The sequence below is a fragment of the Oryzias latipes genome, chromosome 24 (assembly GCF_053564925.1).
Source record: "Oryzias latipes strain Hd-rR chromosome 24, Olatipes_Hd-rR_3.1".
NCBI classification, from domain to species: Eukaryota; Metazoa; Chordata; class Actinopteri; order Beloniformes; family Adrianichthyidae; genus Oryzias; species Oryzias latipes.
The window spans coordinates 23,081,235-23,106,944 of record NC_136260.1 but is presented as its reverse complement, the minus strand read 5'-3'; the positions used below and the strand labels follow the sequence as shown (position 1 = coordinate 23,106,944).

Below are 25,710 nucleotides of genomic sequence, written 5' to 3'. Positions count from 1 at the left end.
GGGGGAGCACAGTGCATCAGAATCCTAAAAATAACCCCCAAGTGAATATCAATGAAAAGTCTTCGCTGGGTTTTCAAATTGGTCAAATTCGTTTTTCAGATCACAATTAAACGGGACTAAAAGTGGGCGTGGCCCCTTTTTAATAGTATTTTCCACAAACACCACAGAAAGTGACGTACCCCTTATGTCTCCCTTTTGAGGTTAGATCTGGGGTCTCGAAAACATCCAAAAATCGAAGGAAAAAAAAAAGCAAAACTGAGTTGCTGCTTTTAAAAAAAAAAAATCATTTCTAGTAGCACAAGCTCCATCTAAAACTAATAGGTCAGTTCTGGAATGAAACCTGCAGAAAAGCACGGATCAACAGAGAACAGAAGCTGAAATGCTCTAAAAAGATGAAAAAAGAAGAAAATCTGACATTAAAAATGAACCAGAAACTGATTTCACTGAGAGAAAAATGTAATTTAGGATGACTGTTTTGATGACAGGCCTTGAGATTTCCTCATTTTTCCGTTTATTAAGGACGCACTCCGAGGAAAAGTGAGTTTTTGTGGCCCATTTTCCGGCGATGGAGGACATATATAAAGAAAATGGACCAAAAAGTGGATTATTTTCCTGCACGGAGGACAGATCCGGTCGGAGTCAAAGGGAAGCAGAGCTGAGGCGCAGCTCGACTGTTGGAATCAGCCTTCTTTTATTTGGGGGCTGCTGAGATACATGTGTGGAGGAAATACCAACAAAGGAAGGTCATGGCCGACTTCTGTACATTACATTCTAACAAAGAAGTGACGTCTCACGATCAGTCGGGCGCTGCGCCTCCACGTGAGCGCCGGCGCCGCCTTTAGGCCCCCGCTCGCCGGTGAGGACTAGAAAACAAAGCAACTCGTGACAAAAAGTTTAAGCGGTTACCACTGGAAATCACACCTCTAACACCTACTTTTTTTTTTAATACAAGCATACAAGTATACAAGGTTATTCCGTGATTGGAGGAAACCCAAAGTGTGGGAAAACAAACGGCTGCTCCTCATCACCGAGCTGAAGAAAAAAAGATCACAATTTTACCGAACAGCCTGAGGAAAGTGTACAATGTGCACACTTGAAGATGGGAGGGGTGCAACAAAATAAAAACATGAATGAAGCGGTGCTTTACTAATCTCTGTGGTAAAAAGAAGTGTCTGATGTTCGTCCACAGGTTCCAGGGAGCGTTCACTCTGATCCTCATCCGATTTGACAGCAGGAAAACAAAGATGGAGGGAGGGAGGGAGGGGGTCTGTGACTCTCAGCGTTTCTAAGTCTTGTCAGATTCTTTTTTGTCTTATAAATGAAAAGTCTGGAGCTTTTCCCTCCCCGTCTGCGGCTCCGCCGGATGGATGGGCGTCCCTCATTGGTTGTTCTTGGCTTTGGCGTGTGTCAGGATGTGGGACTTGAGGTTGGTGGACTGAGCGAACTTCTTATTGCAGCCGTCGAACGGGCAGACGTAGGGCCGGTCTCCGGTGTGGATGCGCACGTGCGTGCGCAGGTTGAAGTCCAGAGAAAACCGTTTCCCGCAGCCTTCAAAGGTGCACTGAGGAGAGAGAGAGAGGGTGGAGTTAAAAAACACTAGAGGCCAAGCAGAAAGAAGAGCCCGGCCCCGTCGGACCCACCTGGAAGGGCTTTTCCCCCGTGTGGACCAGCTGGTGACGTTTGAGCTTGGAGCTCTCCACGAAGGCTTTGCCGCACTCGGCGCAGACGTGGACGCGCGGTCCGTGGGTGTGGAGATGCTTCCTCATGGCAGAGTTATCCCTGAACATCTTTGTGCAGCCCTGGACACAGGAAGGAGAAACAGGCAGAGTTCTGCTGTCAGTAAAGTGGAGACAGGTGAGCTTCCCAGAGGACAAACAGCAATATCAGGTACCGTATTTTCACGACCATAGGGCGCGGTTTCACTTTACCCTTGTGCTATCTTAGATGACCCCCCCCTTACAGTGACGTGTTCTCCCTACCATGACAAAGGTGGATAAAGGTGGAAAGATTTCATGTAATCCATGGACACCAGTGAAGATCACAAATCATTGAAGAAAAAAGGTTCAGAGCACTGTCTAGTGGGTCTAGATGACCCAACTCCCAACGTTAAAGTGCCTAGGATAGAACAAGGGATAAATGTGCTTTTTCTGTCTGACACACAAAAGGGGCAGCGGGTGTTAAGGCGCGTTAACACATACCGGTAAATCATGCATGCTAGTGTGTGTGTTTTAAAAAAGGCAGTGGGAGCAAAACTAAGTTGGTTGTGATTTATTTTTGGATTTTTTCAGTCATCAATCAGCATCCAAACATCCATCAAAGTCCTCATCTTCTGTATTTGAAATGAACAGCTGGGCTACATTTCTATAAAACACGCCGGGTTCACTTTGGTCATCGCCAGAGTCCGTGTCGTTGCCGTGCGGCTCCTCATGAGTGATACCGGCTTTCCTGCACTTCCACAGCAGTGGAAGCAGACACGTTAGCCCAAGCTTCCACCATCCATTCACAAACTGTGGCGTAACTCGCCCGGCGCCGCCTCCCAGTAAAAAGATGGCCCCGTTTCATGAGACGAACGCACCAAGACGGATCTTCATGAAAATGTTCCCTTTCATTTCCTCTGCCAGCGTTCCTGCCTTCAGTGGAAGGGTGGCAGTAGAGACGCTTCTCCCAGCTGATCTCTGATCCATCGCTCCAGTCGGTCTTCCAGCTCAGGAATCCTCGTTTCCACGGAAACTCAGCTGCGTTTTCTTGACTGACGGAGTTTGTTTTCCAGCTTCCTCCACTTATGAAGCATGGATTCATTCATATTGAGTTCTCTGGCTGCTGCTCGATTCCCATGATCCTCCCCGTAGCTGATAAACTGAGCTTTATTAGCGTCTCTTTGTATTTTCAGGGTTTCCAAAACGATGTTCTGCATGATGCACATACAGGCAGTGTCTTCTTTCACGTCCTTACTTCCCTCCTTACCGTTCTTGTGATGTCCTCTTTACCGAAGTCACGCAACAACACATTAGACGGACCGCCTCATAGAAAGCTCTGTACATTTTGGTGCACAAAAGTGTACGACTTTGAAGTGTGCCTTTTGGTCGTGAAAGTACAGCAGTTAAAAGGAGACGCCCCCTTTGCTTTTGCTCCCCCCTCATCCGCTGATGGACTCATTGAAGCCGCTCAGGGGACAGAGCGTCTACACAACCAGCCGTCTCTGCTGTGGAGGTGAAACTCTACTCACTTTGTGAGGGCAAGCTATCGTCCGAGGGGCGTCGTCTTCTTTAATCTTTCTGGGCTTCATTCTGTTCAGGACGTGAAAGCACAACATGAGGAGGATGAAGAGGATCACTCCGCTATTTACACTCAACTTCACGGCACGTTTGTCCCTCAAAAGTGTGCAAAATTGTTGGGAAATCAGGGGAGGAATTTGGAAAATAAAGTTTAGATTCCATACATTGACAAAAACAATATCTAAAGATCAATCATAACATCCAGGTTTTATTCTTACAAAAAGGTAAAAATGTTATAGAAATCCACTTTGGTCAAATTGTGATGAAAGAAATGAAATGAGCAGGAAAACTGTAGGTGCACGCTGCCCCCTAGAGGCGGGATTTAGTTTGTTTTTGTGGGAAAACATTCTGAAGACATCTTTGTGATTTCTGATCATTATTTACACATATATTTCTAACATCAAACACTTTATAAATGAATAAAATCTGCTCTTCAGCACGGCGGCGGCATCATCAGCACCGGGGCTGCACTCCCGGTCTCTCGCTCACCTCGCAAACTCGGCCAGCTGTTTGGGATCCGAGAGGTCGATCCCGGGAATGCCGCCGGGGGGGAGTTTCTTCCCGGTCATGTACTCGGAGTAATCCGGGGGGGAGTTCTCCCCGACGATCTGCTCTTCCACAACCGACTCGTGGTCGATGTCTTTGTTGTCACCTAGGAAGACAATGCAAAGGCTGAACGGATAACACACTGGTGTGACTTTGGCACCGCACTTCCGGGAGGCAAACGTTGTTCACGGCAAATTTTAAAACCAGACGCACAAACCTGGAGTTTATAAAAGTCTAATTTGAAAAGATGAATTGATCGAACAGCTATGAGGTTTAGACTTCGGATCACTATTTTGCAGTATTTCAATTAAACTGAACTTAATTGCAGACTGCCAGTCCAATAAAAGTCTATTTTGTAAAAAAACAAAACAAAAGATGACTTATGAAGTAGTACATAAAGCCAGTAGTGAGGGTGGAAGTGTTTTGTTAACATCACGTGTGGAGAGAAATGGTCTAACTGGTTTTATGACGACATAAATACTCAAGTAACTGAAGTACTAAAAGTAAAGAAAAAAAGACGTACTAAAAGAAGTACTCAAAATAATGAAAGATGTGGAGCTAAAGCTGGGAAATGCTGCCAAACTTCTGACTTTAGTGTTCAACAATTTAGCACTATAATGTTTTTATGTGTCATTTGTTGCTTAAAATGTGGGGAAAATTCAGTTGGCAATTACAAATGCTTGAGAAAAACGTAAAACGATCACAAAAGCTGTTTTAGACACAAACATTTGTTTTTACAGAAACAGAAATGAAAACATATTTAATTATTGTGTAAAAATATATATAAAAAAGCTGTACCAGGGTAATAAAATTTACAGTTGGAATAAAAAAAAAGTTCTTAGTCCCAAATATGGTTATCCTAAAAAAATTTAAAAAGGGAAACACTTTATTTAAATGTTTTAGATAAAAATAATACTAATTAAGTGAATTTATTTTCCTCCCCAGGCTTGAATGCGGGGACGCTTCTCTCAGTTGACCGGCAGAGAGCACTAATAGAAATGAACAATCACTTGTGATGCTTTTTGTGTTAAAGCTGCATTGTTTTTCTCCAAAATCTGCTGAAATAAACCCAAAATGCGTAGAAATAAGAGCCGTTAACCTTTAACCCCGCTCCCCGGCGGATCATGGCTCCCCGCCTTCCCGCCTCTCAGCGCCTGTTTGTCGGGGCGCTAAACGCTGATTGCAGCTAAAAGAGGCCAAAAAGAAAGTCTTGTAACCCATTTCCGCTCGTATGGCGGGGCTAAACGGCGCTAAATGCGGAGGATTCGGCGCGTTGGGGCCGTCGCGGCGGTGAGGCCTGCAGGTTGCGGGACCCAGCTGTCTCCGTGCCCGGAGCACCGCCGCCATCTCTGCCCGGCCGCGTCTATCGCCATGTTTTCGGGGCCGCCGCCATACTTACTCGTCTCGGGGAATATGGCGGCGCCCAGCAACACCTAAAACATGGCCTCCCTTCAAAACAAAAACATTTCGTTTCGGCGACGGAGGGACTCGGTGGAGGAAAACGGCTTTATATGCGGGTTTTCACGGCGGGGGCGACGGAGCACTCCAGGAAATAGCCTGGTGCAGCAGGACAACGCCCTGGTAATGAGGCCTCATGCAACAGAGCCGACAAACGCGGCCGGGCCGGCGCTACTTACCCGATGCCCACATCGTAACGGAGAATTCCCCCTCCAGAGTCTTTATTTGCACCTGCTTCTGCTCCCATTTCCTCCCACCTCCGTCGGCTCCGCTTAAATAGCTCTTTTTGCCCGTTTTCTTCCCACCCGCGCCGCCTCCCCGTTTCATTCGTCCCACCGAGCTCTTTCCAGCCACGGCGACTAAAGTCTGTTCGATGTACTCGTCCTCCACCCCCGGAGCCGGCACCGGGATGAGGATCTGGTCCTCGAATCCATCACCACCGTCCGTATGGAGGTCCGAGTCATCCCCGCCGACCACCTCCTCCCGAGTCTGGACCAGGATCACCTCCTGGTGGTGGTGGTGGTGGTGGTGGTGGTGGATGGAGCTGTGGTCGTCAGTGACCAGCGGCTGGAGCGCGATCATGGGCTGCCCGTCTTCGTCCTCGTCGTCGTCGTCGTCGTCTCCGCCGACAACCGTGGTCTCGATGGTCTCCACCGGTATCGTCTCCACTTCTATCTCGTGGAGCTCCACGATCTCGGCCGGCATCTCCGAGCCGTCTGTCTCGATGTACAGCGTATCTCCGGATGCCATGTTGAAATCCGCCAGTTTGCCTCTTTCATCCACGCCGTGTTGTGCTCCCGTTTCGGACAAACACGCTGAACACACCCCCCTGCTCTTCTGCGGCTGCCCCCGTTTCTGCGCCCTGTTCTCCGACAAGCACTCGGCCCGCTCCGTGACTGGTCCCACAACACTTCTCGTCGCCACGGTTCTCAGTCGTTGGAGTTATCGCGAGACTTCAGTCAACCACAGTCTTTGATGATGGGGGTCTTTATTTACTGTTTACGTCTGTGTTTTACAAAAGCACGTTTTCATGGTCATTAGGTATTTTAAATTCATATTTTAATTAATTATAAATATCTATATACCCAACCTTTTTTATACTAACAATATTCATTTTTATCCCAATAAAACCTGATTATTTGTATGCTTTTATTCTTTTTTTAAATTATATTTGCAAAAGAAATGTACCAACATTTTTGCTAAAGTTAATAGTGTTAGTACAAAAAAATGCTTAAAAAACATCTCAGATTTAGATAATAAAAAAACAGAGACTTCCTCATTTATCAAGACGTTCACAGTTTTATTTGAATTTGTTTCAAACTGAATGAGTTTTTTTTTCATTTGTCAAACAAGGAAGCACTTTTTTTCATAAAAGGAGAGAATGAATCATATTATCTTCAACAACATCACAAATATTCTGTTTTTTCTTCTTCTTTTAGTTTATAAGATCCCGATATTCCAAAAAGAATCTTTTTTTTCTTCACTGTGGCTGCACACATTGTAATGTAATGTGAAAATGTTAAATAAAAAAAATAAATTAGGCCAGATAATGAAAAAAAAATCACTAATGTAAAACAACACTTTTAAAAAACAAAAAAAGACAGACTTATAGGCATGTGAAACATTAAAGCAAACGTCATTAATACTATCAAATCTGCCCTTTTTCCTCCAATCATTTCCACTGAAGCTCAAAGATCACAAAGTTTTAATGATAGTAATAAAAACGCAATAACAGTTTAAAACGTATTTTTGAAAAGAAGCAAAAATATTTGGATTTTTATAAATTTCCTTTGGGTTGTGGACAGACCGGGATCAGGGAATGAAAGACAGGGGCAGAATCAGTGCGACGGTGCACCCCAGCTAGGCCTTTGCTGTCGGAACAAACGGAGATTTACACAAATACATGTGAGGCGTTGCAGCAACAGAGTTGCTCCAACGCTGCAGCTGAGCACAATGAGCAGATGTCACAGTTTGGGCCTCGTCTCCTTCCTCCTCTTCAGGGCCACAGCAGCTTCTGCCGGGGGGGCTCCCAACAAGGGGTCCTTGTCGGTGAGTGGCCCTCTGAGATTATGTCGTGCTAATTCGACTGAGTTCATTTCTAATGGCTAAAAGAGAGAAAAGAAGGTTAAAAAAATTACTAATAGTAGAAAATTGAAATTCTTGTTAAGCAACATGTAATAACACATTTTATTATATATATATAGTATTTATTCTTCTTTATTTTGTATTTCTTTATTCTACCAGGGTTCAACGATTTCAATGTTCTAAACTTGCAAATCTACAAACATCACATTTAAAAAAAACCTAAAAAGTGTAAAATTTGATATGGAAGGACTTACTTATTTCAACGCTTTTTTCCAAATTCACGTTTTTCTATTTTTTTTTTTAACGTTCTAGCCGCTTTAACGTGCGACTTATGTGGAACATGTCAGAAGTAGGAACCAATTATCACAGAACAACGGGGAAGTTTAATGGCGGAACACACTACAGCACCGACGGTGGTCGGCGACAAAACACACAGAAAATGGCGTAACATAAAGTAAAGAAAAAAACGGTAATTAATTCCAGCTTCAAAGAACAAACGCATAACAACAGATAATAGTGAAACAAAATAAACAGAAATTTAGCATTGCAAGTTTTTTTGGGGTTATCTTGTTGAAATTTAAATAATATTTTTTTCTAACAAGAAATAAAAAGAAAAAATAACTGATAAAAACTTAAGACAAATATCATTATGTTTAACGCTGAAACGAACTACAAAATGTTAATACACATTCCCCTTATATTTTAGGTAAGATAAATCCTAAATTCTGTTACTATGTCTTGTAATTTTTTTACTCATGATTTTATGTACTTTTCCATTTCAACCAATGTTAAATTGAAAATTGTGTTTCTTTTCTGCACTTTCTTTACGAATAAAACATTTTGCAAAGCAGAGAATTAAATTAGTTTTTCATGGAAGGCAAATATTTAATTTGACCAGGATTTAGCTTTCCCTCTAACTTAAGTTCAAAATGAGATGATTTAAAAATAGCCCTGTCAGCGCGTCTTCAACATTTTCCTTAATTCTTTGGTAATTTACAAGTCATAAGGTATTTACATCAGTAAAGCAAAGATTTTATATAAATGAAGATGCTTCACACTCTCCAGACTTTGTGATTAAAAGGAAATGGATTTGCTGATGTTCAAAACAGCAACACTATCCTGAGCTGTTTCTGCTGTTCACATATTTGTCAGATTTACTCATTTTTTCATCCCATTTAAAAAAAAATACACATATTTTTATCTGGTCATCCTCTGATTGTGTTGCACTTTATGGCATTACACTTGGAAGGAATAAGTTTTTGGACATTTATCGCTTTTAAAGTTCCTCATTTACCTCAAAGAAACCCAATCTGACCTTTTTAAAACACAATAACATTCTTTTTTTCACTACAGTGTTACATATTCCAAAATATAGCAGAGAGGAATCTTTAAAAATGAACCTGATATTTGAACTTTTGCTGTTTTCTCTTTTGGTCAGATATTTTAAGTTAGGTCTCACTTAAAGTTTTCAATATTCCCACTTTTTGTATAACTGATCTTTTCTACTTTATGGACAATTTTGACTCAGAAGTTTGTGACCAACTCAAGTTTGATATTATTTTATTCAAATACTTTATTCATGTTTAAAAAACGTATTTCGTTTATCATAATTTTAGAGTTAGTTTTCTGATTAATTCAAGCATTACAAACATGAATAAGTAATTAATTAATAAATTAATTATTGTTTTTTTTTAGTTGTTTCTTGTCTTGCTTCTGCTACTTTGTCTTTTTCTTTTTTACTTTTTACACTCCCCCATTTTTCTGATTCATTTTTTACCTTGAATGGTTCGTGCGAATAAGCAAATACATAAATAAATTAAAAACTTTTCCTTCTTTCAGTGTTTCTAAAGCTCTCATTCTAGCGCCACCTGGTGGTTAAGGCTCATAGCAACTGATTAACTCAAATCTGTCGGGATCAGTGTTTTTCAACCTTTTCTGAGCCAAGGCACACTTTATCCTTGACAAAAATCCCGCGGCACACCAGCATCCGAAAATAAAAAAAGGGAGAAACTCTATAGTCTGTATTGATGTTCAGTCCCTCTGCAATCTCTGTAATAATTGCGGCAGAAAAAGCTGTTTTTTCTGAAAGATGTGATAAAAGTTAGGTTAGTTCTCAGTAATGATTTTTAACTAAATTATTTAAAATTTTACCCTGGTAGTTGTTTTTCCCTCCAGTTTATTAACAAGCAATTTTATGTAACCTCACAAAAAAACAAATGTATTCTTTCTAAATAGTGATTTATCTTTTAAATATTTTTTTTAATGTTGGTGCAAAGGCAACTGTAGTTTTTGAACAATATAATCACAATATGTTTGATCAATTTTACGCAAAAAAAAATAACATTTATGTTTTCTGTAGCTCCACAAAAAGTTAAACATGTTGAAGTTTTATTAGTTTTCTTTTGTCTTAATCAAAGATGAAGTTTGAAAACTTTAACAAAAATGTTTTATTTCTTTTTAGATGATTAAATTGTTTCAATTTACGGTAGTTTAATTGTGTCTGTTGTCCACTTCCCTTTCATCCTGTTTCTTAAATGTTGTTATCACTTCTTCTTAAGTTTAACATAAAATAATCCAGACGTTGTTATAAAAGTGTTTAGTTAGAAAAATGATTTTGACCAAACTCTGGGATGTTTGGCTGTTAAGAAACACAAACCTTAAAGAAGAACTAAACTGTTGACCTCTGACCTTTCATCACGAATATTTGAAAACTGGTTGATGTTTGTTCGTTGTGGTTTAAGACGTTTAACAGGAAGATACATAGTGCACTGAGATGACCCAATGCATCATGGGAAATGTAGTGATGGCAGACAGACTCTCTTCTCTGAGCTTCATTGTTTTGTTCACTTGTTCCACGGTCTGACTTTATGAGCAGAATCAGAACAAGAACAAGGAAGTGAAGACTTTAACCACTTCTGATTGGTCAGACTGATGACGTATGATTAAGCCTGATTGGTGGAGACAGTTAAAGGGGCGGGACTTTTCCGAAAACAGAGCTGAAGCTGCGGCTAAATCGTGGTACCGTCATTCTTATCAAAATGTCTTTAATAGAATCAAATAAACACAAAGAAAAAAGTATTTTATGATCTTTCATATTCCTAACTACTTTGTTTTTTATCAGGGCCTGTTTGGATGAACACAGAGCTGATATCCTGGAGATGGGAAATGTTTTTAGATCAGTTAATGAGGGCAATTTCCCACGGCACACCTGACCATTTCTAATGGCACACTGGTGTGCCGCGGCACACACACCGGTTGAAAAACACTGATCTGGATGATCTCAGCATGATCATTCAAAGCTAGAAATCAGGAGAGAGCGCTCCAACCGCTCATACTTTCTATAGAATCAATAGAAAAATGATTCGTACCATCAAGGATTTCGTCTTTCACTTTGTGCAATTCACGGAACACCTCCTCCAGGATTTCCTGCAACGATGTCGACAGGACAGTTCAGAAACGTTGTCACCAGACACTTTAATGTGCTAATGTGTTTCCTTTTTTTTTTACCTGTTTCATCTTATCAAGGTCTAAAGAGTCTGTGTCGCTGCCGCTGCCTGCAGCTCGTACTCTGCGGGACCAGAGAATGACGTGAGCGACGGAGCTCTGATGTCATAGAATCAGGTGATCTGTGGCGCTCTTACCTCGACACCGCCGACCTGTCTGCAGAGTTGGCGCGGTCCCAAGGTTTCTTTGCACCGTCTGTGGAGAGCGGAGAGAGAACAGAAGGGAGGTTTGTAGATTTGAACCGGATTTGAACCCGAAGAACCCAAGTGACTCCAGATTCCAGTCCGAGCTCCTTTTGGCTGTGGACCCCTCCTCTGGCTCGCCCCGCCGTCCCCCTACTCCATCTGGATGAAGCCCATCTGCTGGACTATTTAAACATGTAGTTGTAGAGTTACATAAGCGAATTCTTCTCTATGAGTTCCGGTTCATCGCCTGTCCGTCCTGGGGGAGGACCCCTCCTTCATGTGGACACCCCTGAGGTTTCTTTTTTGTTTTCTGGAATCCGTTTCTTTTTTAAGAGTTTTTCCTTACCGAGAAGGAGGGTCTACAGTAACGGCAGGGATACCCAGTTTAGTTTAGACTGTTTAGAATTTACCCATTGAATTTTAAGTATTCATCATCCTTTTTATGTATACAATTGTCGGTACGAAACCCATCAAGACAACCGTTGATGTGATTTAGGGCTATAGAACTAAAATTGAATTGAGATGATGGGAGGACAGGTGTGTAGAGCGTTTGACCTGTGGAACTCTGTCCACTGCGGGTGCTGGGAGAAGCAGAGTTTGGGTCATCCTGGAGAAGAACAGAGAAAATCATCAGTGAGGACATTTTTCCCTCCGTTCAGCCTGTCAGGAATCATTTCTCCATCCTGACATGAAAGAATGATGCTGCTCTGCAGATCCATCACTTACGTTCTGAGCATCCTCCGGTTTCTCTGCTGCTTTCCTTCTGGGAGAAACAAGAAGCCTCAAATCAGAACACACGGAGGAGAGTGGTCACATCACAGCATCAGCAGCAGGTCCACACGGGACCGCCTTGTGCGGGACTCTGACCTTCGTGCCAACAGTGCGTTCATCTCCTCCATCAGGCCCCCGCTGCCCCCGCTCGTCCGGTTGGCTTCGTTTTTGGCTCCCGAAGATGAAGATGAAGATGAGCCGTCCTCAGACTGAGGTGAAGAGAGAACATGTCAGAGGAGAACCCTTCATGGAAGAAGCAAAGATCAAACTTGGCGGCTCACTCTCTGGACGCGTCGCAGTTTGGCCCCGGCAATCATGGCGGCCAGACCCGTCGGTGCCGGGGCGTCGTCCTCCTGACTGCCTCCTCCTCCCGCCGGTAACGGAGGAGGCAGAACAGATGCCCCTACTGACGGTGGCGGTGGGCCCGGTGGTGGCGGAGGAGGAGGAGGACCGCCCGTGTTTGCCGAGGGAGGAACGACAGGTGGTGCCACAGAGAGGACAGCAGGGTGGCCTTGGAACGGAGAACCTGGAGGCCAGAGAGGACGGCTTTACATCAACGTTGTCGCGTATTTCAAAGCATGTTTGTGTTGAAAAGAGACGCATGTTGTGTTTTTCCAACCTGAGTTGGAGGAGCGCCGCTCCATCTGCGCCTGCATCTGCTGCTGTTCCATCATTTGCCTGAAGGGGGCAGCAGAAACAAAATCAAAGTAAAAGACAGAATTTCCTGAAGTGGCGAAATCCACAGAACCACATCAAACAACTCATTTGGTTTTTAAAAGAAACGAAATATTCATATTTTTCCTTTAAAAAATCATAAATGTTTATTTATGGACCAGATTCCATTGCTAGTTCATTACATGTAATTTTGAAAAAGATTAAAACTTTTTTTTAAATAACTCAACCAGATTAAACTCTGATTTCAGCTTTTTGTGATTACTAATGAATGAATCCCTTTACATTTTGACATTGTGTTAATCAAGCCTTAAAGGATTTTTTTAGGCTAAGATTTAACAACTCGTCTTTAATTAAATCAACTTTATTCGGAAGTTACCCTTTATATAAACGTAAAAACTGAATTTAAAATCAGAAAAATAATACATGAAAGAAAAACCATAGATGTTTTGTTAGACTGCCCGAATAAATAAATGCGTAAACTAACATGAAAAAGCGATGTAATGTCCTAATAATATCCATAAAACAAAAATAATGTTGACATTACATCATGGATGAGTAAATGCATACTTAGGACAATAAAAGTAATACATAGCAACATCCAAATAAAACTGTTTAAATAAAGCAGGACTTGATAAAACAATGAAAAGAAAATAGTAATAAATGTGATCAATTGAATTTCAATGATACAATTGATAAAAAAGTTGGAGCACAAATGGCCCCTCCCCTTTCATGATGTCATTAAAAAACCTATCTGTTCAAATTAGTTTATTTGTCAAAATTAAATTAATCTTAATTTATAAAATGTTCAATCATTTCACACACACCCAAACCCAAAAAAAGTTGCATTTCCCGGCCAAAAGCAGTTTTAAGTCTTTAATGTCAGAATTTAAATTAACGTCATAAAACTTTTGTTTAAATTCTCAGTTGTACAAGCAAACAAAATAAGATTTCGATGAAATATTGAAAAAGGAATTTATGTGGAATCAAACTGTGTTTAATGCTAACTTGTGCGGCTGGGTTCATTCAGGCTGTTAGCAGAGAACCTCAGCCGTGCAGCAGCCTCCCTGCTGCTGCAGTGAAAAACACAAACCTGAGGAACGGACTTCAGCCGTCTGCGTCACACTGACCCACGCCTCCCCTCATGTTTGTTCTCTTCAGCCTCGCCGCTAAGCAGGTTTAAAAACAGCAGCACCCCTCTGGATGTGTCTGGGAGGACGGAGAAAGAGGAAGCGGCTTCTGCGAGACTCTTTTTGATGGTTTCCATATGGGAAAAGCCAGAGCTACCATGTAGGCTCATGTTATGTGAAACGTTCAGGAAAACGGTTGTGGTTGTTGGTTTCAGGTCACTTTATTAACTTCAATACTGCAAACCCTGAACATTTTTTTAGTTTTTCACTGGAGGTCCTCAGTGTTTGGACCCTTCTTGCATCAACATGGTTCACTTTAAATTACTTTGTCATCAAGGTTACATTTTGTGCAAAGTTTGACTTAATTTAGATAAGAAAAGATGGAATGGGATTGACCATCCCTGCCCTTTGACCCCACCCTCACTGGCTGGGCACCTGCTACACATGCCTTACTCTCCTCTGCCTCTCCACCATGGTACGAGTTGCACGGGATGAAAAAAAACCTTTTTCAAAATGGGAGCTTTTCTATTAGTTTAGCCACATAGCAACCATTTCATTTTTGGGTCGCCTGGGGGTAATGAACTGGTCTATGTCATTTTTAGAAGAATCTGCAAAAGTAAATGTTTGGATTTCCTTGGCAACAGATGTTTTTCTTTTTAATAACCATGCCCACATTCCTAAAATGTCAATATTTTGTGTTATCGATTTATTAAGCTTGAGCCAACGATTCATGATTTTTTTTTATTCAAGATGGTGGCCTCTTCCTGAGGTCAAAGGTCAATGAAACTGTGGTTGGGGTTGTGGACTTAACCTGGTGGCGTGTGAAGTTCTGTGAAGATCGCTAACTTTACACTTCGTTCGCTAAAGCGTTAAAACATCCTTTGGGCATCGCCAACACATTATTTTTTAGGTTTTCTCCCGCTGTGATGTCATCACTTTTAAGGAGGGGTTGTTCACCGTGGTCAGATTCATTTTCACCGGGTACCAAGTGCAACTTTTGGTGAGTTTTTAGGTATTTTGCGGAGGAGAAATGTTTGCTAAGAAAGAATAACAGCACAAATAATCAGGTCCAGGACAGCTGCAGGTTATAAAAATACCAGAATATATGAGGAGCTGAGAGTCAGCTGTTCAGTGATGGATGCAATATTGTCAGTGTTTTCTGAGGAAACCAAAACTAATCAGATCAGATGACATTTTATAATCCAATGAATAACATAATCCAGTGGATTAAGTTGCTATTTGCTGGTGAGGTCTGGATTATTGAAACCATTTCAGCCATGATTTCTGAACCCGTTCTCTCTGTGAAAAAACGGTTTTTCATCCACGTCTCACCTCGTTCTCTGAGCTTCAATCTCATCTGAAGACGGGCCGTTTTGGACTTGGCGCTGGAGAGCTGGACCTAAAGATTAAAAGGAGACGGAAAAGGGAAAAGATGCATCTCATAATCCAATAGCAGTTAATTAAAGTTCAGTGTCAATTAGGGACAGAGAATAAAAGAGCAGTCAGTCACTGTGTTTGCTAATGAGACATGTTAGACGAGGAGCTTCTTAATCCTCTCAGTAAATGGAAGTTAATGCGCATCTCTACATTCTGGAAGAAATATGATCCAGTGTAGAAAAATACATAATATTTAGTATTTTTCTGTTTTTGTTTTTTTTTTGTTTTTTTTAGCTAACACCTCTGGGAGATGCTCAAAAATATCTCTATTATCTCTGATCCCATCTACAAGCTGCCTGGAGTTAGACTGGTGTAACATCATTAGTGAGATGTGCAGATGGAGACCCTGATATGGAGTGTAATTAATTCACTACATGACAAGAAGACTTCTGGTTCATAATATATCAGTGTTTAAAAACTGCTCTTATTCTGAAAGGAGACCACCATTCTGCTCAACAAGCTGTCTTTCTAGAAAGTTATAGATCTGCAGTCTTTGCCATAGCTCCTCCCAACAAAATGTCTTTTTTTATATTACTAAATTTAATTTTCTTTGAATCTGTTACCAAGCCAACCGAATCAAAAAGGGCACTGAAACATGTGAATGCGGGATCTGAAATCTGTAAATGTGTCTGCTGTCCTGCTTAGATGCAACACCACCACTTCTTTGATTCATCAAGTTTTTTTTTTTTTTTTGCTGTGAAAGACATCAAAGCCATCTCTTATTCCCAAAAGATACCAGGCAGCAGTGGATGCAGTTTATTCTTCTGGAATAAAATCATGATTGCCGCATTTTCCCCACTAGCCGTCATTGAATGGTCTTTTTTTGAACCTATTTCCTACGTGAGGCGCATTAAGCGAGACAAAAGAATCAGAGATATGTCTGTCAGTCAGTCAGACTATATTAAACGTGTTCACAGTAACTATAGAACTTGTTTGTAACATGCTACGTAAAAAAAGGGACTGATTCAGCTAAAGCTAATGTTACTGTGACTACGCTAACTCCCAACCTTGTTAATAAAACGGTGTTCCCCTCTTTATTTGCTTTCGTACGGAAGCGGATTAAGGCCATGGAGAAAGAATAAAAGGGGATAGAAAATTCTGACTGTAATCTCATCTGAGAATAAAATGAGAATACTGAGAAAAAAGTCAGAATTATGAAGAAAAAAAGTGAGAATTCTGAGACTAAAGTCCGAATTCTGAGAAAAAAAAATCAGAATTATGAGTTTAAAGTCAGAATTATGAGATTAGGGTCAGAATTATGAGAAAAAAGGGAGAATTCTGACATTAAATACAGAATTCTGAGATAAATGTCAGAATTATGAGATTAAAGTCAAAATTATGAGATTAAAATCAGAATTTTCTATGCCCTTTTTTTTTTCTCCACGGCCCTAATCCTCTTCTGTACTTTCAATATATAAGGTTTCACGTATTTGCTGATTTCTTTCCCATCATATGACTCCTGTGGTTCATCACAAAAACTCAGACAACTCAAGAAGATTTTGCATCCGAGGGAGGTGCTGTGTGAATTTCTGAGGAGGAGAGTGTAGATGAAGAGCACACCGGCCAGTTAGCTGATAAATGTAGGAGTGGGTTTATATAAAATCACTTTTTCCCACTCAACTCCTCCATTAGAAGCGCATCTCTACATTCTGGAAGAAATATGATCCAGTGTAGAAAAATACATAATATTTAGTATTGCTTGATTTACTCCTTTTCAAGGAATAAATCAAGCAATTTAGCTAATGACCACTATATTTAATTAGTGGTCATTAGATATTGAAACATCCTTATCATTATTGCCTTCTTTTTCAAAACAGTCACTTGGATGAATGAGAATCTTCATTAATGTGATTTTGTTTTCTTTCTGAAAATTTTCTATGCATTTTATCATTTCTTTAATGAGTTTGATAAACCTGTGTAAATGTTTTATTGTCTTGTCTAGAACAGTTGAAATCAACCAATCAATCAATCAATCAATCAATCAATGTTTAACAATGCATCAGAATTGTTTCTATAGGGTTTTTAATGAGTAAGGATCGATGACAGACATTCTTTGGCCCTGGGGGTGGGGAGCACTTACTCCGTATTGCCGGATTCTGCGTAATTGCAGGTGTCTGGTCCCAAACCCCCGCGAATATGGGGGGGAATACTGTACATTAAAAAAACACAGTCCAACAACGCTACAACTTAGCATATTTGCAATAACACCCTACCCTGTTTGCAGCAGAATTCATCCATGTATAACCCTTGTGCTATCCTATGGGGTCCAGATGACCCCACTCCCAATGTTAAAGTGCCTAGGATAGCACAAGGGTTAATGCATTTCGCATTATAAAGCGTTTTTTTGGAAAGAAATTACTGTTTATAAGTGCGACTTATCGTGCATAAAATGCGGTAAATGTTTTGCTTTTGTGAAATAGTTTCTTAAAACGAGAAGCTTACGTTTCCATGAGGCTCTTACATAAATTTAAAGGCTAGACTGGCCAGGAGTCTGCTGAAAAACATCACAGAGAGTGTTGCTTAAACCTTTTGTGTGTTTGTAACACACCCTTCAACACCACAGTTGTCGCAAGAAAAGGCAAAACACAACATGCTCTTTGAACTCCTGTGACCCTTCGACCATTTAATAGATGAACACAATTCCAACAGATTCTGGCAGAATCGTCTGTTAACATGGGTTGCGTAAACACCAATGTAAAGTGTCGCATATCAGTGCAAAGCTGCTTTTCTCCGCTTGAGAAATGGAAATACGTTAATTCCATAAATGGTTGAAGAGAAGAAGGGATCGATTTTCATGACTGTTTTGAACAAAAGCTAAATAACTGTTAGGATTAGACAGCACCATGTGGGTCTCTTTTAGGTTTTTAGAAGGAAAACAGGGATTATTTTTGCTCTGATGAAATGTTGGTCCCCTTTTGATGGTTTTATGGCTTGACTTTTAAGGGTCAAAACTCCTTTAGCAGGTCAGCCATGTTAATAATGGCTGCCATCGATCAAGTGGCAGAGATCTGTCAGAGAGCTCCTCCTCAACACGCAGACTAAACTGTTTGACCTGGAAGGGAAGAAACTAAAGACAGACCAAAGGATTGCTTTAATTTCCTGGAATGACTTAACTGGTTTAAAATAAACAGATTTAATGCATTTGATTTGACAGAATCTTGAAATTGAAGAACCCGGACTTATTGCCTTCTTTTTCAAAACAGTCTCCTGGATGAATGAGAATCTTCATTGACTTAATACGGCGCTGTTTTGTCAGATTCCCTAATATCAATTCAAAATCTTTACTTCTACATCAGCTATTTCAAGTGTTTAAATTGTCATTTAAAACCCCTTTTTCTATAGTTTTAAAGTCACACATCACGGAAATAGTTTTTAAATTAATAAAAGTACCTACATGACATGGTGCAGAAGAGAAAGCGGTTGCAGCAGATGCACAGACACTGACAGACCCACTCCCTCCTGACCATCTCCTGCCTCGGTTGTCCCTACACCTCCACTCTCCCACTCCCGCTCTGTCCATCTCCACCTCTTTGTGCCTCCTCACCTCCTTCCCCGCCTCGGCATCGTGTGTCATGTTTGAGGAAACCCACACCGGCAGCAGTGCAGCGAGCATCTTTGGCTAAGGTTTCAAAACATTGGGTTTGTCTGCAAGCTGCACGGCCGAATGTCACCGAGCCACATGAGAAGTCGATTATCTGAGTGGCCCCTGGCTGCAGCAGGCGGCCCCTCGTCAACAAAATCAACCACTTTCATCGTGTTTTAAGTCAAAATGACCACCATGGGTCATGTTTTTGTCCCCCCTACCACTAGGAGGTATTATCAGCATAAAGACTACACATAACCTATGGAACTGTCCAAAGTGAGGTTCACGCTAATCTTTTACACCTGCATCCAGTGTGTTCGTGTTTGGCTCAGATCAGCCAGCAGCTGCTGTCACTGCAGCCCTCGCCCCACGTTAGCATGCAGATGAAAAGGTCCGCTCCAGACCTCAGGGCCCAGGGGAGATCCTCTCCATGAGTCATCTTAATTAACGGGCCGGGGGGGTCGACTGCAGGGGCAAACTAAAAAACCCTGCAGGCTGTGAACGCCACTCCGTCTCATTCTGTTCCTCTGCAGTTTCTAACTCTGTGGGGCAGCGCTTGTGAATCATTTATCTCCTGATAAGAGCAGGAAAAATGGACACATTTAGACAAATGGCCTAAAAACACGACCGTTTGCCTCATCTGAGAAATGAAGATGGAGACTTTTATTGTTTCTCCACACGTCCTTGACAAAGAGACGATCCATCATCTCAATTACAGTTTGATCTTCTCATCTCCAGCAGGATCTACCTGCTGGGTACTACAACTCATCCAGCAGATTTCATGGCTTGTAACCTGAGCCCCACATTTACAAAAGGATCAAACAATCAATCAACAAAAACCAGAACTCTGTTTAAACTCCAATTAGAGCCAGATTAGTTATGGACTAAGACACAATAGGGGAGTAGCAGGTTTTAACGCCCTGCGTGAGGCATCATCTTACACCTATCATTGGACGCCTCAATAATTGAGTTTGGAGATCTTGATGAGATTTTCTGCCAACGTTCCTTTTTTTTTTGTAGAAATTGCGAAGAACAAACTTCTTCAGTTGTTTGCTGAAAGCTTTCAGATGTGGGAGGGGCTGAGTCACTGACTGCAGTCCCTGTAAACATCTTCATCGTTTTCCTATCAGTCCAGAAAAAGTTGCAGGTTTCGTCGTTGCTAAATGAGTCAAACGAGAACACACCTCCATCCTGAGCACTGAGGACATTGAGGGCGAAGAGCATGGCGTTGGAGAAGGTGGTGGCCTCCTCTTTACTGGCAAAGTTGAGGCCGTAGACCTGCCGGGCATCCCTCCACTGGTGAAAGGTGGGAGTGGCTTGGTTGTACTTGAGACCCTTCACTATGGAGTAGTTGATAACCACCTGTGAAAAGAAATGAGATGTTTTTATTTTTTTAGAAAAAGGAGCATTGTTCTTGTGTTTTGCCCTAAACATGACATACATCTGCTTGGGACGGTTTAAATAATGTCCCAAAAAGCCGATTATATTACCAAAACAAAAAACTGTCTATGACTCAAAATTCCCAACTTTGAATTTCCTTTTAACTATGCTTTTTTTCTTTTTTTTCTGTGTTTAAAGTTCAGGTTTGAGAAAAACACATGAGGATTAGGATTCTCCATATATTAAATCAGCTCTCATTTAATTTGAGCGAATCATGACAGTTCACCATAATCCAGAATTTAAAAAAGAAAGAAAGAAAAAAGGAAATTATTCAGCAGTTTATAAAATAACAACAAAAGTTGCTCAACAACAGAACATTCCATCCCACAGATCTCATCCAGAGTCCAGTGCGCTGCTTAAGATGTAAAAGATAAATATACCCAGAAAGCTTTAACTGACTGAGGCTGAACACCAATCTTCAAATCGTGTTTCTTTCTTTCCCACTAAACATTCAGCTTCAGAGCTTTTATTTTGAAAGAACCCCAACTGAGAGTTTAGCCTAAAAGTTATTTTGGAAATTCCTCACAGAAACATTAGGGCTTTTAGACATTATTTTAGTATTTTTGTTAAGGATAAAGAAAACGTCTCGTCTTCTGCTGTAAACATTACAACCAGACAGTTTATTTAAATCTACTGCAGGATGTAAAGGCCAAAAAAAGAGTGTTTTTTTACTTAAATAAAGATGCTAAAAGATAATTTTATTTAACTTTGTTTTTAAAAACGATGTGTCCTTCAAGGTTAGGTGGAATCCCTCAGCTGGTAGAAGATTAGTGCATAAGTAAGATTTATCTCACTGTTATTACATTTTTTTCAGCTTTTTTCTATGATTTTTAAAACACTAACATTTAGACTAAAAATGCTCTTAGTATTTTATTTCAGTGGCAAACTTTCAGGCTTCTGGAGCTTCATGAACACACAGAAGTCCCTGATTTGTTTAACAAAATGTGATCAATAAAATACATCCATCCCATTGGAAATGATAGAATATGTCTCAGTTGGACTCCGGTACCTGCTGGTCCTGCAGTTTGACACCGACCACTCTGAAGGTGTTGCTGGCAGTGTTGTGGTAGATGTTGATGCGACTGAATCCCTGCTGTCCGGGTTTGATGGGAACCCACTTCTTACTGGTGTCATCGTAGACCATGACGGAGGCTCGAGCCTGGCAGATGCTCTGCTCGCTGGGGGGAAAACACAAAAAGACGAAGGATTCGTGAAAGAAATCCTGATTTAAACATCCTGAAGCTGGACGAAACATCCTCCTACGTACAGTAACTACCAACAATGCAAATGTGTCCTCTGTAGAGAACATTTCTGAATGTCTCCCAACCACCGAAAGAACTCCTTTTGGTACAGAGGACAGATATAAAGGGGGCGGAGCTCTGGGAATTGTAGTTTTCGGGGGATCTCAACTGAAAGTTTTTTCTGGTAGTCAGGAGAAAATGCCACCATTTCCACACTTAAGGTTGTAGTTCAGAATAAATATAATAGAGTACGGTCTAAAAGTGAACCACAGTTTTACAAATTATCCATCAATTTACTCAACCCGCTTTATTGTCCTTTTTGGGGTCACAGGGTTGCCGGAATTTGTCCCGGCTACCATTTTACGAAGAAAAGAATAAACAGAAACGACTAAAATGTGCTAAAAACCCAACAAACTGAAACCGTTTGGTTCCTCTAAACAACAAAGTGGAAAAGAAATGTCAAAATAAAAGTCTAATTAAGTAATTGGAAAAAATCCAGTTGAAGTGACTGATGATAAAACTCACATGTCACAAACTCCATGTCACTAAACCTGATTTAAATTAGATGAAAATCCTTCCTACGCCCTTCAAACAGACGGTCTACTTCTAGAATGAAGACAAATACTGTTTTTGGCTGCATGTAGTGAGCAGGTTTATCATATTAAGGGCTCTGGAAACAATTCACTGATAAAAAAAACAATAAGAAAAATGATTAAAGTGGAAAAAGACAAGAATTCTTTGATAGGATTGAGAGTGAAACACCTTTAACAATTTCTTCTTTTTAAATCATAACTGTATGTCAGATTTGATGTGAAGATGGAGCACAAGAGAAAACACTTCTGTTGTTCTAATCCTCTACTCTCCTAACAAAGTAATCCAAAAGTAATCAAGCGCTCGTTTAGCATCTGTTGACGTCCCTAATGAGGCTCAATTGTGACGTGTGTGTGTGTGTGTTTGTGCACAAACGGACTGTTTTCAGCCCCCCTCCGCACTACCTCCCGACCTTTTTCACACTTAAAGGATTAATTTTATATCTGCAGAGACGACAGGAGGACAGAATCCATTGGTTTAGGAGAAAACTCCAATCGGAGGATGAACTGAAGGAGTCCCATCTGTGTCTTTGCCTCCTCATAAAGCTAAATGAGTGAATTCAGCCTCGAGAAACAGGAAAAGGAGGAGGAGAATGGCAGGAATGGAGAGAATCCTCTTTAAAATACTGCACACAGATGGATAAACAATGTTTTTTTCCACAAATTGTTTGATATTATTGATTTTAAAACAATCATTTTCTAAAAATGAGCTGTTTTTCAACCAAAGACACTTTTCCCAGCACCTCTTGGGAGGGTCATGGATTTTATATTAATTAATCCAAGTTCATAAATGTCCACAATCAGCTTAATCCTGTTTATCAGCCCTCATCCATTAGTGTAGCAGGAGTGGCTGCACCATACAGTGAAACTGTTGTGACACAATGTGTCCCATTGGTCAGAAAATGCAGTGAAAACAGGAAAAACACAAATAGTTTCAGTCAAAAATATTTTTATCCTGGAGAGCCCACAGGGTCAAATTTGGTTGCTGTTTTTGTTCTTCTTCAACACTTTATTTTTGTTTTTATTATTATTATTTTCCTTTTTTCAGCGGATGTTACTTGCTGATATCAAATGAAAAAAAACAAAAAGCAAAATACTTCCTTTGGCAATGCTGGGATATACAACTGGTGGTTGTGTTTTTCTTTATACTGTAAAATATTGCATAATTTATCAAAATAAAAGCGCTTGGAATTTACTTTGGTAAAAACAACTTGTATGTGAGATACAGTTTTAGTGTTTGATGTTCTGCTGATTAAATAAAATGCGTTTCATGCACAAAACATAGTCTTTCAACAAATTGGGTTCTCTGTTACGGTCGTGGAACATATTCGGATATTTTGCTAAATACTAACTGCGTCCCTTCAGTAGAGCCACTAAAAGGGAAAACTGCAGAATTCAAAAGATGAAAATATACTTTTTTTTAAATCATCTCCCCCGTTGGGTCCAACATCGACACAGCAGAGCGACGATGCGTTTCATTTCTTTCTGTTAACTTGTCAACTCTGTTAATTTTTTAAAAAGTGTTCCAGGCATGCGGCTAAAAATGGCAGCGAGGGCCCAAAAGCATGAATAAATGAGATCTATGCGTCTAAAGAGAGCAGGAGGAGGCGGATCAGGTAAAGGAGGTGAAACGGAGCAAAAAGGAGGCAGGTTCAAGGTGACTGACAGCTGTAGGATCAACACATCCTGCAACTGCTATGCAGATCAACTCTGACCATATTAGCAGGAAAATAACAGTGTCTGCACTGTGCATGAATAATCCAGAAGCTTATAAATATACAATGACAGCACACAAGTGTGCACATTTATGCTTGAAGACGCACTATTTAAACTCCATCGATGTGGTTAGCAGTGTGCGTGGGGGCAGCAGTAAATCTGATCTAGTCATGAAAGAACACTTATACTTTCAACCTTTTCATTTTTCTCAGAAAAATTCTAATGTAAGACCATTTCAGAAGATTTCCAACACTTCAAACCTGAAAGATCAGACATTAACCCCAGAGGCGGGAATGTAATGACTGTTCCAATGTCTAGATATCCAGATAGATGTCTAGATGTCTAGAGAGATGTCTACAAAGATCTCTAGATAAATGTTTAGATAGACATCTAGATGTCAAAATACTGTAAATAGGTGTCTAGATAAACATCTAGATCTTTATCTAGATGTCTAGATATCTAAATAAATGACCAGATGGATCTGGTCTTGACATGGTCTAGATGTGAAAAAAAATCAAAAAAAATAAAAATAAATTGTGTTTTTCAAACAAGCAATTAACATGTCCTTTTTTTCCCCTGGTTTATTAGTGTAAAACTAACTATTCATGCCAGCTACCAAGTGGAAAACTAGCGCTTTCATTTGCTTTTTCAGACCTCTGACTGACTGATATGTTTGCATCCGTCACGTCTGTCCTCTCTAACCCGTCCATGTGTGGAGCTCCTGCTCCATGTCCTGCATGTTGGCGGTAAATCTACTGATCCCTCATCACCCCTGTGACGTGAAATGAGCAGAGAAACCAAACACTGTCGGGGAAACAAGGATTTGCTGGAAATTCAGTTTCTTCAACCACTTGAAGGAGAACATAAAGTTGGACCAGGAATTATATTTAGTGATCCGATCAGAGGGAGCTAGAACTGAAATTCACTGCAGCTTTTTTTTGCATCAAAGGCTGTTTCCTTCTCAGTGCTTCCTAACTTAATGCCTTCATCTGACGCAGATTCATCTTTGATCTTTTTTTCAAATATGGAGCTAAATTTCAAATCATTTTCATTCATTTTCTTGGAGTATTTTTGATTTTGCTTCTGGGTGAGCCCAAAGAAATAAGTTTAAGTTTTGCTAACTGGTACCTTGAGTCCGAAGCCGCTTTTCCGTGAACTTTTGATCAGTTCAAAAGATTTTACATCCACTATATGCACAGGACGGCTCGCTGCAGCATCACAGCATCAAAGCCGCCGTGCTGCTCCACTTTCTAAGGTCTTGATGCTCAAGGCAACAAAAGCACAATCAACAAAGAGGCCTGAAATAACCACACATGCATCTGTATGCTAATGTGTGTACGCACGCAGCACTGAAGCAGTCCTATGCCGTCAAATGAACTCCTGCAGTACATCTGAAGGTACTAATCAGGAAAAGATGGTCCTACTTTTCGTTTTCTGTGTAGAAAAGTTGGTGGACTTCAAAAACGTTATTGCAAAAGCTTTATTAATAAATATGGATAAATATGTTTAGTGTAGTTTGCCTTTTTGCATTTACAGATCTGCAAAAAAAAGAAAATCTTTAAAAAAAAAGGCAAAATCCAAAGCAACATTTTTTAGACGTACCTTCAAAACTGAGCAGAGAGGACGACTTTGGCTCAGTGACTCATTAGAAAGATGAAAGAGACTGAGTCAGTAATTCATATTAGAAATGACACAGCATATTACCAGCAGAATAGAACTGGCGTTTTTAAACCTCCTCCCAGCGGACTCCTGCAGTAGTGAATTATGTCACGCTCACTCCTGCTCTCCAGCCTGATTTTTCCGGCTATTGTGTAAGCCAACCAACTACTCACAGGGGCATTTAATCTCTATCCATTTCTACCGATTAAAGGGCCTCACGGCAGCAAAAGCACCCATCTTTTCCACCAGAACCCCAAAACCAGAGCTGCATTATTCGGACAGAAAGAAACATCAGAAATGAGCGTCTCACTTGCAGAAAGTCACATGCACGCTCCCAAGACTACACCGCTGAAATCATCCTGCAGCACGCTAATCTGTTGGCATGACAACTGGAGTGGAATATGCGCTTGGCCTAGAA

General features: G+C 40.7%; 2 protein-coding genes across 5 annotated transcripts in view; both read right to left on the bottom strand.

Moving 5' to 3' along the window:
* Nucleotides 1-667: 667 nt before the first annotated feature.
* Nucleotides 668-6,562, bottom strand: yy1b (YY1 transcription factor b). 2 transcript variants are annotated; one of them, XM_004083328.5, is made up of 5 exons: nucleotides 5,459-6,562; nucleotides 3,765-3,927; nucleotides 3,227-3,287; nucleotides 1,641-1,799; nucleotides 668-1,561 (listed from the first exon to the last, which is right to left on the bottom strand). In XM_004083328.5, the coding sequence occupies exons 1-5, from the start codon at nucleotides 6,027-6,029 to the stop codon at nucleotides 1,379-1,381; spliced, it is 1,137 nt and encodes a 378-aa protein (XP_004083376.1). In that variant the 5' UTR covers nucleotides 6,030-6,562; the 3' UTR covers nucleotides 668-1,378. The 2 variants fall into 2 exon arrangements, with proteins under 2 accessions (XP_004083376.1, XP_011489711.1); XM_011491409.4 differs by having other exon boundaries at nucleotides 3,765-3,915.
* evlb (Enah/Vasp-like b) overlaps nucleotides 6,559-25,710 on the bottom strand; it is a 33,394-nt gene continuing 14,242 nt past the window's right edge. For 2 of the 3 annotated variants that reach the window (XM_011491412.4, XM_011491410.4), the window contains exons 2-13: nucleotides 21,096-21,264; nucleotides 19,831-20,008; nucleotides 14,959-15,025; nucleotides 12,444-12,502; nucleotides 12,106-12,350; nucleotides 11,921-12,033; nucleotides 11,780-11,816; nucleotides 11,609-11,660; nucleotides 11,006-11,063; nucleotides 10,872-10,932; nucleotides 10,733-10,790; nucleotides 6,559-7,384 (exon numbers count right to left, since the gene is read on the bottom strand). In XM_011491412.4, coding sequence (XP_011489714.1) covers nucleotides 7,347-7,384; nucleotides 10,733-10,790; nucleotides 10,872-10,932; nucleotides 11,006-11,063; nucleotides 11,609-11,660; nucleotides 11,780-11,816; nucleotides 11,921-12,033; nucleotides 12,106-12,350; nucleotides 12,444-12,502; nucleotides 14,959-15,025; nucleotides 19,831-20,008; nucleotides 21,096-21,264 — 1,135 coding nt within the window. In that variant the 3' untranslated portion in view covers nucleotides 6,559-7,346. The remainder of the gene's footprint in view (nucleotides 7,385-10,732; nucleotides 10,791-10,871; nucleotides 10,933-11,005; nucleotides 11,064-11,608; nucleotides 11,661-11,779; nucleotides 11,817-11,920; nucleotides 12,034-12,105; nucleotides 12,351-12,443; nucleotides 12,503-14,958; nucleotides 15,026-19,830; nucleotides 20,009-21,095; nucleotides 21,265-25,710) is intronic. The other variant, XM_011491411.4, reaches the window with a different exon arrangement.